Source organism: Mirounga angustirostris, unplaced genomic scaffold (genome assembly GCF_029215605.1).
Source record: "Mirounga angustirostris isolate CCGP_5_RB_7025 unplaced genomic scaffold, mMirAng1.0.hap1 SCAF_6, whole genome shotgun sequence".
NCBI classification, from domain to species: domain Eukaryota; kingdom Metazoa; phylum Chordata; class Mammalia; order Carnivora; family Phocidae; genus Mirounga; species Mirounga angustirostris.
In genome coordinates, this window is record NW_026991714.1 from 29,506,215 (window position 1) to 29,518,595 (window position 12,381).

The 12,381-nt window shown below is 38.1% G+C and overlaps 1 protein-coding gene across 9 annotated transcripts in view; it reads left to right on the plus strand.

Moving 5' to 3' along the window:
• The first annotated feature begins 544 nt into the window (after positions 1-544).
• The window catches only part of ZNF281 (zinc finger protein 281), a 99,055-nt gene continuing 87,218 nt past the window's right edge, over positions 545-12,381 (plus strand). For 2 of the 9 annotated variants that reach the window (XR_010412234.1, XR_010412235.1), the window contains exon 1: positions 551-663. Coding sequence is in view for 2 of the 9 variants with exons in the window: in XM_045877079.3 (XP_045733035.1) it covers positions 904-3,591 (2,688 nt within the window). In the remaining 7 variants the exon portion in view is untranslated. Of the gene's footprint in view, positions 664-885; positions 6,736-12,381 lie in introns of those variants that run through there. The other 7 variants (XR_010412233.1, XR_006791164.3, XM_045877079.3 and 4 more) reach the window with 6 other exon arrangements.

Consider the following 12,381-nt stretch of genomic DNA (forward strand, 5'->3'; position numbering starts at 1 on the left):
TCCTATAAGTGCAAAGGATACACGCCCATTATTAAAATGTTTCCAAACTAAGAGGGATAACAGAAGCAATGTTTTAATAAATGTTGAGCACTTGAAATTTACTGCTTTTAGGTAGAACCAAAAGTGCCCTAAGTGATCCACTTGCGGGTTTGGATTTTGATTCAACACTTGGACTGCAAACTGTAAAGCAGAGAAAGCCCCCACATTCAGTCCTCAGTTTCCCCCACCTTTTCCGCCAGCCTCTTTCTCTGCAGCCCCCAAGCCACGCTGCAGTACGGTCCTGCGTAATTCCGCCCCTCGGGTTCCACCTCCTGAGCGGCCTCCCCCAGAAGCCCTCATCCACGTCCACCGCCGTCAGTGCAGCCCACCAATCACGCCTGCTCGCCTGGAAGCCTCTTTCTACAGGGCATCCAAATCCCCGCCCCTCGAGCCCTGGGCCTCCCCTCCGCCCAACCGCCCCAGTGATTGACAGGCAGGCCGGGCGGAAGCTGCGGCGCAGGCGCCGTGGCTCCACAGAGCTCCCCTCTGGCTGGGTTGGGGAGTTCCCAGCAGACACCGCGCCGCGGCTGCGCAGTACAGGGGAGGCTTTTAATTCCATTGTGGAGAGGACGGCGTTATTTTTATTAACTGGAGGCGACGGCGGCTGCGGCGGCGGCGGTACCCGTAAGTGTTGCCGGTGGGTCGGAGAGGGAGAGGGCGAGGCCTAGGGAAGAGTCGCAGGACCATGCGTACCGGTGCCGGCGGCGGCCGGGCTGGGAATTAGTGCTGGGCGCGTTGCGGTCTGGGCGGCGGCGCGGCGGGGTCCTGGGCGCTGCGGTGGTCCCGGCCCGGGGCCCGGTTCCACCCCCTTTCCTCCCTCTTCCCTCTTCCTCCTCCTCTCCTCAGCCAGGCCTCCTCCGGGGTATGAAAATCGGCAGCGGGTTCCTGAGTGGCGGCGGTGGTACCGGCAGTAGCGGTGGTAGCGGCGGCTCCGGCGGCGGCGGCGGCGGCGGCGGCGGCGGCGGCAGGAGGGCAGAGATGGAACCCACCTTTCCCCAGGGTATGGTTATGTTCAACCACCGGCTTCCCCCGGTCACCAGCTTCACCCGGCCGGCGGGGTCGGCCGCCCCTCCCCCGCAGTGCGTGTTATCCTCCTCTACCTCCGCAGCCCCGGCCGCTGAGCCCCCCCCTCCGCCAGCCCCGGACATGACTTTCAAGAAGGAGCCGGCGGCGTCAGCCGCGGCCTTCCCCTCGCAGAGGACCTCCTGGGGATTCTTGCAGTCTTTGGTTAGCATCAAACAGGAGAAACCCGCAGATCCGGAGGAGCAGCAGTCCCACCACCACCACCACCACCACCACCACCACTATGGGGGGCTGTTCGCTGGGGCTGAAGAGCGATCTCCAGGCCTAGGAGGTGGGGATGGGGGGAGCCACGGCGTCATCCAGGACCTCAGTATTCTCCACCAGCATGCCCAGCAGCAGCCAGCCCAGCACCCCCGCGACGTATTGCTCAGCAGCAGTAGCAGGACTGATGAGCACCATGGCAATGAGGAGCCAAAGCAGGACACTAATGTCAAAAAGGCAAAGAGGCCAAAGCCAGAATCTCAGGGAATCAAAGCCAAGAGGAAGCCAGGTGCATCTTCCAAGCCTTCTTTGGTTGGAGATGGAGAAGGTGCCATCCTGTCCCCAAGTCAGAAACCTCATATCTGTGATCACTGTAGTGCTGCTTTCAGAAGCTCCTATCACCTGCGCAGACATGTCCTCATTCATACTGGAGAGAGACCTTTCCAGTGCAGCCAGTGTAGTATGGGTTTCATTCAGAAATACCTACTGCAGAGACATGAGAAAATTCATAGTAGAGAGAAGCCATTTGGATGTGATCAGTGCAGCATGAAGTTTATTCAGAAGTACCATATGGAGAGACACAAGAGGACACATAGTGGAGAAAAGCCATATAAATGTGACACTTGCCAACAGTATTTTTCAAGGACTGATAGACTGTTGAAGCACAGGCGCACATGTGGTGAAGCCATAGCTAAAGGAGCCGCTAGTGCAGAACCTGGGTCATCAACCCATAACAATATGGGTAATCTGGCTGTGTTGTCTCAGGGAAATACAAGTTCTTCAAGGAGAAAAACGAAGTCAAAAAGCATAGCTGTTGAAAATAAGGAGCATAAGACTGGTAAAACAAATGAATCGCAAATTTCAAATAATCTAAACATGCAGAGTTACTCAGTAGAAATGCCCACTGTGTCTTCCGGTGGAGGCATAATTGGCACTGGTATTGATGAACTGCAGAAAAGGGTGCCAAAACTGATCTTTAAAAAAGGAAGCAGAAAGAATACAGATAAAAACTACCTGAATTTTGTGTCACCGTTACCAGACATAGTTGGACAGAAGTCCTTGTCTGGGAAGCCAAGTGGCTCACTTGGCATAGTGTCGAATAATAGCGTGGAGACCATTAGTCTTCTCCAAAGTACCAGTGGCAAACAAGGTCAAATAAGTAGTAATTATGATGATGCCATGCAGTTTTCAAAGAAAAGAAGATATTTACCAACTGCCAGCAGCAACAGTGCCTTTTCTATAAACGTGGGACACATGGTCTCCCAACAGTCCGTCATTCAGTCTGCAGGTGTCAGTGTTTTGGACAATGAGACCCCGTTGTCCCTTATTGACTCCTCAGCTCTAAATGCTGAAATTAAGTCTTGTCATGACAAGTCTGGAATTCCTGATGAGGTTTTACAAAGTATTTTGGATCAATACTCCAACAAATCAGAAAGCCAGAAAGAGGATCCTTTCAACATAACGGAACCACGAGTGGATTTACACACCTCAGGAGAACACTCAGAATTGGTTCAAGAAGAAAATTTGAGCCCAGGCACCCAAACACCTTCAAATGATAAGGCAAGCATGTTGCAAGAATACTCCAAATACCTCCAACAGGCTTTTGAAAAATCCACTAATGCAGGTTTTACTCTTGGACACGGTTTCCAGTTTGTCAGTTTGTCTTCACCTCTCCACAACCACACTTTATTTCCAGAAAAACAAATATACACTACATCTCCTTTGGAGTGTGGTTTCGGCCAATCTGTTACCTCAGTGTTGCCATCTTCATTGCCAAAGCCTCCTTTTGGGATGTTGTTTGGATCTCAACCAGGTCTTTATTTATCTGCTTTGGATGCTACACATCAGCAGTTGACACCTTCCCAGGAGCTGGATGATCTGATAGATTCTCAGAAGAATTTAGAGACTTCATCAGCCTTCCAGTCCTCATCTCAGAAATTGACTAGCCAGAAGGAACAACAGAAAAATTTAGAGTCCTCAACAAGCTTTCAGATTCCATCTCAGGAGTTAGCTAGCCAGATAGATCCTCAGAAAGACATAGAGCCTAGAACAACGTACCAGATTGAGAACTTTGCACAAGCGTTTGGTTCTCAGTTTAAGTCGGGCAGCAGGGTGCCAATGACCTTCATCACTAACTCTAATGGAGAAGTGGACCATAGAGTAAGGACTTCAGTGTCAGATTTCTCAGGGTATACAAATATGATGTCTGATGTAAGTGAGCCATGTAGTACAAGAGTAAAGACACCCACCAGCCAAAGTTACAGGTAAGGTCCCAAAAGTGACCAGGCTGGAGGTCTAATGTAATTTTGTTTTATTTTGAGAACACTGCCATTGGAATGTTTCTACACGATCCTATTAAGAATAATGTAATGCCCTTTCAATGCAACTTTTCATATTTAGTTTATTTTGTTAGCGTGATTTTAGCTCTGTTTGTATTATGATTTTTAATCAAAATCAATAGATTAAAAATAGTTTGACATTCAAAGTGACAATGTTTAGCAATCAAATTTACATGTATAGATCGTCAGGGAATAGCCCAAAAGTTTTAAATGCAAAAAAAAAAACAAAAAAAACAAAAAAAACAAAACCCAAAAAAACAAAAAAAACCCTACAAAACAAAAAAAAACAAAACAAAAAAAACAAAAAAAACTTTGTTGCTAGGATTAAGGTTATTCTAATTGCTTTACTCTCAGGAAAGTGTAATAACGCATGGGAATTCTGTACGTTATCACTGTAATGGAATATCCAATTTACAGATAGTATGATACACATTTCATCATTTAAGTAAGGGATCGAAAACATTTCAAATTGCTCTATCTGGGCTAATACACATTTCATCATTTTTAAGTAAGGGATCGAAAACATTTCAAATTGCTGTCTCCATCTAGGCTGATCCAAAATTCTGAGATGTTGGCTACCTATATTTTGTTGCAGCTTTTAAATGTACTCTGAACTTCCAAACCATTCATTCCAGCCTGGTAGAACAAATATTCTTGGATCTTTGATCAAAGCCTGGAATGATAGCTTTAATAAGAGAAGAAAAAAAAAAATAGCACCCTCCCCTTATCCCAACTGTGTAACAAGGCTGTAGTTCCATTAGAAGTTACGATATCTGGCAGTGTTGATGACCGAGTGGTTGGTTGGTACCAGTATTAGAACCCAAGTTGGAATTACATAATTCTTTGAAATTTGGGGTATGCGTTTTTTATTATACATGGCTTAAAACATTGTTCTCTTGTCTATGTTATTACATGTCACCCACACTTCTGTTTTTTTGTTCTTGTCCTACCCTCTTTCTTAGAGTTCTGAGCCTGCTTTGTTCCCTCTTCTCTCTGGACAGTTTAAATTTTAGAATGATTTACATTCCATTAGGTAATTCATTAGACATTTTATATGCCTTATGGCATTCAAATACTGAACAATAGGATAAACAACCCCCCACGTACCTTTTTAAAAAAAAATAAAACCCATACAGATTTCCATGTATAATGAAGCCCCATACTCTGAGCTATAGGTATTATTACTAAGGTTGTAATTCCAACTGGTGACATCGCTAATGTGAGGGATAAGAGTGTCTGCATTTAGTAATGACATCAGAACCTCTTTGTGAAATTGCAGCCTTTAATGTACATTTTAAAAGGGTGCATTAGTCAGTATTGTACAGGGGTCTTGTAAAGTCATCAAAATTTGCTATGAACGCTAATTGCCATTTGAAGCTACTGATAAGACAGTAGCTCTGCTCTAAACCACTTTTTAGCAATTGTATTTTTTTCCTGATTATATTTTTTAATGTACTTTGATGTTTATGCTGATGAGTTTTTTATGTACTTTTGGTGGTGTTTCAGTCTTATGTACTCTTCTGACGTCAGAAAAGTACCACTGGTTGTTTGCAGTCTTATTGTGTAATCAGCCTACCACAGGCTTCCATGTATAATAAAGTAATTAATATTGTGCAAGTGTAAAACACTTCTGTTATGAAAGCAGTGTTTGGAAAATAAGAAATTATTAAAAATGGTTACAAAATATTAGTTAATTTCCTTTCCCCACTTTCCTCCCTTAAGTCTGCTTACCAGCTAAAGGGTCACCTATTTGTCATTGCAAGATTCTTAGAAAATGTGTTTAATCCTCTTAAATACACTCAATACTAAAAAGTCTGTATTTCTTATTTTGGTAAGTGCGGTAAGTTCTATTGGGTACAGAGTACAAGCTGTAATCAAAGGATGGAGAGGACCTTTACCACTGTATCTCTTAAGCTGTATGATTTTTCTCCAGTGTTTGTTTTATACAGGTTTTGAATTTCTTTAACTTTTATTGTGTGTACTGAATACTGCATATGTATTATTCTGATTGTTTGCTCTAGTTTACTACCAATAAAAGACCTGTTAATCACAAAATTGAAGAAAGGAGATATCACTTAATATCCAGTAGCATTTTTCAGGTTTTTTTTTTTATTAACTACATTTTCTAAAATAGTTCCTTATTCTGGTGGTATAACCTGCATTTTAGGGACTTGTATGTTTATTGTGGTTTTGGGGTTTTTTTTGAACTTAAATATTTCATATTTCTAGGTTTATTTGAAAATTGGTTGAGTATTTTCTTTGTGTTTGAGGTGCACTATATGGAAGGGTAGAAATTTAAAATTATGTAAATCAGAACATGTTTTGTTGAAACTGCGTTACCTATCCTAAATATTATATCAGAGAGACTATTTATTGCGACCTCATTTAAAATCAGATTCCAATATCTTTTGGTTCTAGATGGATCCTTTTTGTCTCAAAAAGTTTGTAATAAGATAACAGTATGACAAAAATGGCGTTGAGCATTTTTAATAGGAAAAAAAAAGTATTAGTCATAGTTTAACCATGTTTAAAAAGGTTGAAAGTATAGATAGCAGAAGGAAAGAAGTAAGACATTTAAATATTAGAGATGCGGAAATGTTTGGAAGTGTCTTTTAAAGATGGAGAAAAACTGTAAGTGGCTATGTAAAATGAGAAAATTGTGCTTTTGAAATTCAGTGGCTACAAATGTTGAATTAAGGAGTAAAAATATTAAAGGATAGAACGGGTCTTTGAAACTTTGCCCTTTTTTTGGCATATGATACTATTGTAGGGAAATGATAAATTATTTATATTAAGCGTAAACATGGATTTCTCTGTAGAGAAATATCTACTCCTGGGCCCACATGATTCGGGAAAGTAAATTAGTTCTTTCTTTGCCAAGGTCATTTCCTAGATTTGGTCATTTTCTTGAACAAGACTGCTAAGCAGAATCTCACTGAGTCTGCATCAAATCCAACTCCTGATTTCTCTGCACAGATGACTTCTCCATTCTAGGTTAACGCTAACATTTTTTTTTTTTTACCCACCTACCTCCCCTCTTTGTTTCTGTCTGTGGAATGTCCTTATCTGAATACGATCTTTTTAAAATAAAGGTTTTTACTTTTAAGATGTTTGGGTATGAAGTAGGAAACTGTTGTGTTGCTGTACATTCAGGATGAGGACTACCATAATTTAGCAGTTGCTAGTCAGTAATTTGTGTGGTAATTCAATAATGAGAACAGAAGTATGTGGAAAAGAATCTGTACTTAAAAATTTTTTTAGTAGGCTCTACATGCAACTTGGGGCTCGAACTCACAACCCCTAGATCAAGAGTCAGCCAGGCACCGCTGTACTCAAAATTTTTAATATTTTAAAATTGTGAACAGTGATAGAAATATTTCTACCTCACATTTAGTTTTATGTATTGCACTGATCATGTAAGAGAGGCAAAACTTTTTGTTCCTTCCTGGTGTGTGGCATTTTGTAGTTTACTTGTAATTAGTAGCATTTGAGCCTGAACTGGGTGACAGTTTGAGCAATATGGCCTCATGAGGGCATATACAGTCCTTAGTTTGCAAATTCATAGGTCTTGTTAAACTGAAGAACTTCCCTCAAAAAAAAAAAAAAAAAAAAAAAAAGCTTCTGAACTTCAGAGTTATCTTTTTAGAGTAAACTACATCTGAAGACTATAATTTTTTGAGTTTTATGGTCTTCGTGTTTTTCTAATCCATAGTGACAGGATTTTAATTTTTAAAAGTGTGATGCAAGATTCCTTTGTTAGTGCTATGATACAATCCATGCATCATGTTGGGTGAGGTTACGTCAGTAATGTTCTGTGAATATATTTGTTACGGGATCCCTTACCACAGAGGAGGATCTGTGGTGGTTTGCCAATCTTCTTGTAGTTCCTGATAGATTTTGAGGGAAAAAGTTGTGTTAGTTCCACTTGTTATATTTATTTACATCCTTAATTGATTACTTGAAATGAACATTAGCATGAAGACAGCACCAGGAATTCTCTTGTCTTACCCTTCATCAAAAAACTCGAAAATAAAGCCTCTGAGATTACAGTGAGTTTAAAAAGAGATTAAGCTATAAAGAGGGCATACACTTTCAAAATTATTTTTCTTTGTGTCTGTTTTGCTTTTTAAAAAAGTATTGACTGCATGTGAGTGACCAACTTGAGTAGATTCTATTTAAATTTTTGATGAGCCTTTGGCTCTAGGGAAGAACTATATAACGTTTTTAGGGTTATAGACTCCTTGGGCAGCTAATGATAGAGTTGATATCTTCCCACCCCCATTCATTAGAAATATATTTGCACATGAAAATTTACAAGCTAATCTGTATGCTCACAAGAACCACCCCCCCCCCAAAAAAAAAAAACTCCCAATAAAAAATTCTTAACCTGTGGACCTTAGTTTTAAGAATCCCTGCCTTGGGGCACCTGGCCGGCTCAGGGGGAAGAGCATGCAATTCTTGATCTCAGGGTCGTGAGTTTGAGCCCCACATTGGGTGTAGAGATTACTAAAAAAATAAATAAACTTAAAAAAAATCCCTGCCTTGGAAGACTGCCTAAATATTGAAATTTTATTTTACAAATAGTCAATACCTAAATTAAAAAAGCATCAGATATTAAGAGTACTTAAAAGTTTCTTTATATGCAATTTAATTACTTAGCATTCGTAGAACACATTTAGGTTACATAAGGCCATAAAATTTTATGATAAGCTGGTCAAATAATGAGTTGAATATAATGCTTTGCACAGTTTCTCATCTGATAATAAGTGCCATAGAGATGCTAGACTTGACAGTAGTTCAGTATTTTCCATCAACAAAGAAATGTGTGAACAGTGTATCATAACTACAGTCAACTACTGTGCTTCTTCAGTTAGTTGTACAGGAGTAGCTTCCCACATAAGCATGTATATCGACAAAAATGAAAGCCCACAACCAACCCATACCTTTTTGCCTAGAAAGAATAATACTGAGTTCTTAATAACATGAAAACTCTGCTTCATATAGCCTGAGTGTGACTAGCGAGGTTGAAATACACTGTGCAAGATAAGCCTTGAAAAGTATGTTGTTACATGTTGAGATAGGTATCTCTTGGGAAATGTAGATAAACAGCTGGAGAAAAATGTAATGATTTGGATCTTATACTCCAAGGGGAAAATTTTGTTTCCTGTGTTTGTAGGGAGTAAAAGAATAATGGGCAGAGGTTGTGTGTTAAGGGAGGTAAGGAATATGTTAGGATAGGAGAAGGAAAGGAATAGGTTTGAAGGAAAATAGGGAATATAAATTTACTCCAATATTGACAGGGGTCCTGAAGAATTTAAGTAACTAGAGGAGCAAAGGAGATCTTTGAAAAACTGTTCTTATTTTGTCATTCTTTCACTTTAGACTTCTTTAGGTACTTTGGTTTGGTATGAACTTTAGTACTATTGTGGAACAATTAATAAATAACTTAACAGACAACTGTGGTGAACTTCTGTTTACATTCCCAATCTAGGAAAAAGATGGCTAACCTTTGTGTTTATATATTAAATCTTTTCCTTAGTAACTCATAAAATCACACAGCTTCCATGGTTGGTGAGAATTGTAAATAACTTTTCTTACCAAAACAATTGCAGTCAAAATTATTGTCATGTGATGAAGTGAATATGCACAGAATTTAGGAATTGAGACAAAATCTCTGAATCTGCACCCCAACCCACCAAAAGAGAAATGTACAAGTACAGCATATAAAGGCATATTGTGTTATGACAAAGGAAAAGTGTGAGTGATTGTAACAAGTTGGAAACTCCCTAATTATTATTTTTTAGGTTTTGCTTTGGAAAGTGTTGTTTAATTTTAACTTGTGACTGACTCATTTGTTCATTCTACTTTCTATTAAGTTCTTGTTTTTATAAGCATTGTCTATTGGAAACTTAAAAGTTAGGAGCTAGAGTTTTAATCTTGATTTTTGAGATAAATACAGCTTTTTAAGTCTGGAAGTGACATGTTTAGATGAATTTTTTAAGAGTGGATTGCAAAATTGAATGACAAGATCAGCAATGTAACTATTTTATGTTTGGTTGCACATAAACTAGGCTCTTCCTACAAGGAAGCCAAGTATAAACATTTGAAAGAGAGTTCCTTCTTTTTGGAGGATAATGAGAACTGTAAATGGGTATCATTGTGGGTCTCCATGAATAGACAACCCATGACCTTGATCAGTTTAGTAGTAGTGGAACTGGAAATATCCTCTCTGAGGCTGCAGTTTCTTACTTAGTGGCCCCAAATAACAAAAGCGCTAAGTAGAGATTAGAAAGCAGACAGAGGTGGGACCTGGAGTTTTCATCTCGCAAATGACCCAAGTACAGGAATGAAAGTTATTATGAGAATATTTGTATTTAATAGACCCAACATGTACATTTTATTGTCATAAGCACAACATTAGAAAACGGAGTAAGGTTCATGGCACTGCATAGTGCCTTAAAACATTTTTAAAAATTGGTCTTGTAGGGTCCACTTTTGTTTAAGTAGCTTTTCAGTGAATATCTTAAAATTGTGTTAATAGTGTGAAGGATTATGTTGTTTCTAAGGTAAGTTACTGTGGAGTTTTATTTCTTTGAATTTGGGAGCAATGGTGCAGAAGTTCCAAACATTTAATTATTTTTTTAATGCAGTCCACTAAAATATCATATGTTTCTATACTCTATCACATTTGGAATAGTCAGCTGTGTATTTTTTTTATGAGTGTTAAAATTAGTGATTTGGCTGATCTCTTAAAAGCTTGGTTAAAAAAATTTGTAAGAGTAATCTGAAACCATTACAATCTTAACTACTTTAATTGCCTCATTTTTAGTAAAAAAATTATGACTAGACTTAACATAGTTCAGGATTTATTTGAATATAAAATACCTAAGAATGTTGGACATAGTATAAAAAAAAAGTATTAAAACTGTTGTGACAGATTTGTCTTTGAAAGGGAAGGAAGGACTATTGTGTAAAGGAAAAGTAAAGGGATGTAAGGAGATTAATATTAATGGACGTGTTTACCACGGTCATATAGTAAAAGATTTAAAGATTTGAATGAGATACATTTGGGAGACTGGTAGTAATGGTAAACTGATAATGGGTTACTGCTGGTGAATCACAGTAATGTATTATGAAGGCAAAATTAAAATGCGATTTGGGGAGATATCTAGAGAAGGCTGGCGGAATGAATAGAAAATTAGTTTTCAGTTTGTTCACTCTTTGATTTGATTAAACCTCTAAAGCAAATTGATATTTGACAAGGAGAGAAAAGGTATATTAGTGAATGACACAATGTTATTTTTGCTGATAATGCTAGATGTATGACCTATGAAAAGGAGAAAAGGTAGTATTCAGGGAAAGATGGGAGAAAAGGGGGCATCTTGCATTATCATATATTTCTAATAACATTTAAATTTCCTGTCTTGTATCTGTTAGATTTGAATTACTGTTATTTATTATGGGTGAAAATCTTAATTTGTTAAAATGCTATCACAAACAACTAATTGGTTAATACAAGGTCAAAAAACACTTTAATTCTTAGCTAAAAATTAAGTAGCAAATAATTATAAGGGGGAACTTTTTTTTTTGCTTTTAAATCCTGTCAATTCATCTATGTATGTAATTGAAATCTTATATAACATACAAGTAAAATTTTACAGGATTGGATGTATAATTATTAAATAATTTCAAGGCTTCCCGTGGCATTTAATGATTGAAATTATTTTTCTGATTTCCAAACCCAAAATAAATAATACGCATTTTATAATTTAATAAGAAATCACTCTGGATTATATTCAGTCATTCACCCAACTGAATCAATACTCCATCTGGAGCTAAAATACAAAAACATTTTGAACAGTCTGAAAGTACTGCTTGTTAAAAATGTTCACTACTGAAATATCAGTTGGAATTTTGGCAGCTGAATATGAGAGCAGAAATTCAAAATATTTGTAGAATTGCCTTTCATAATTCAGTTAGTAATTTTGTTTATAAGCCACATATAAATAATTATTTAGCTGATCAAGTTTATTCTCACTAATGCCCCCTCCCCATGTACTTGCTTTGAAATAAAATATTCAGAACACAAATTACTGGGGCTGAATATATTAAAAAAGAATTATATTTTCAGATGGAATACTAGCAGGAGCAGATGGCAGGGACATTGCTCAGCAATAAATAAGATTAATGTGTTTAGAGCTATTAAGATTGTGAAGAGAAAGGAAAAAAGTTTAGCCTGTCAGTAGGAAGCAAACCACTGCCTAAACCTGACTTGACTTGGTTTGAAAAAGTTCATTTCTCATAAACATGGCTAGAGGATTGAGCTTCACAGAACAGATAATTATTTTTGAAATTCTTTGTTCACATAAGGTTTAAGGTAGATCCAGTTTCTCCCTGTTTTAAGAACAGCCACTTCAAATCTTTTAGGAGGCTTTCAAATGTTGGAGAGCAGCAGTTCTGGTTTATTATAAAATGTGAGTCAAAGATCTTTTTTTTTTTTTTGAAGAAAACTGAAATTTTTCACATGGTAAAATTACAATGCATTTCTAGAAAAGTCTATTGAAGGGTAAAATGAAATACTTTATAAAAATATTTAGTATTTACATTGTGAACATGTGAAGTGAATTATTCTTTTAAAATGGTCACTGGAGTGTATTTAGACTAGAACAAAGAAATCATAATTTTAGTTTATACTTTGGAAATGGATGTCTTCAAAATT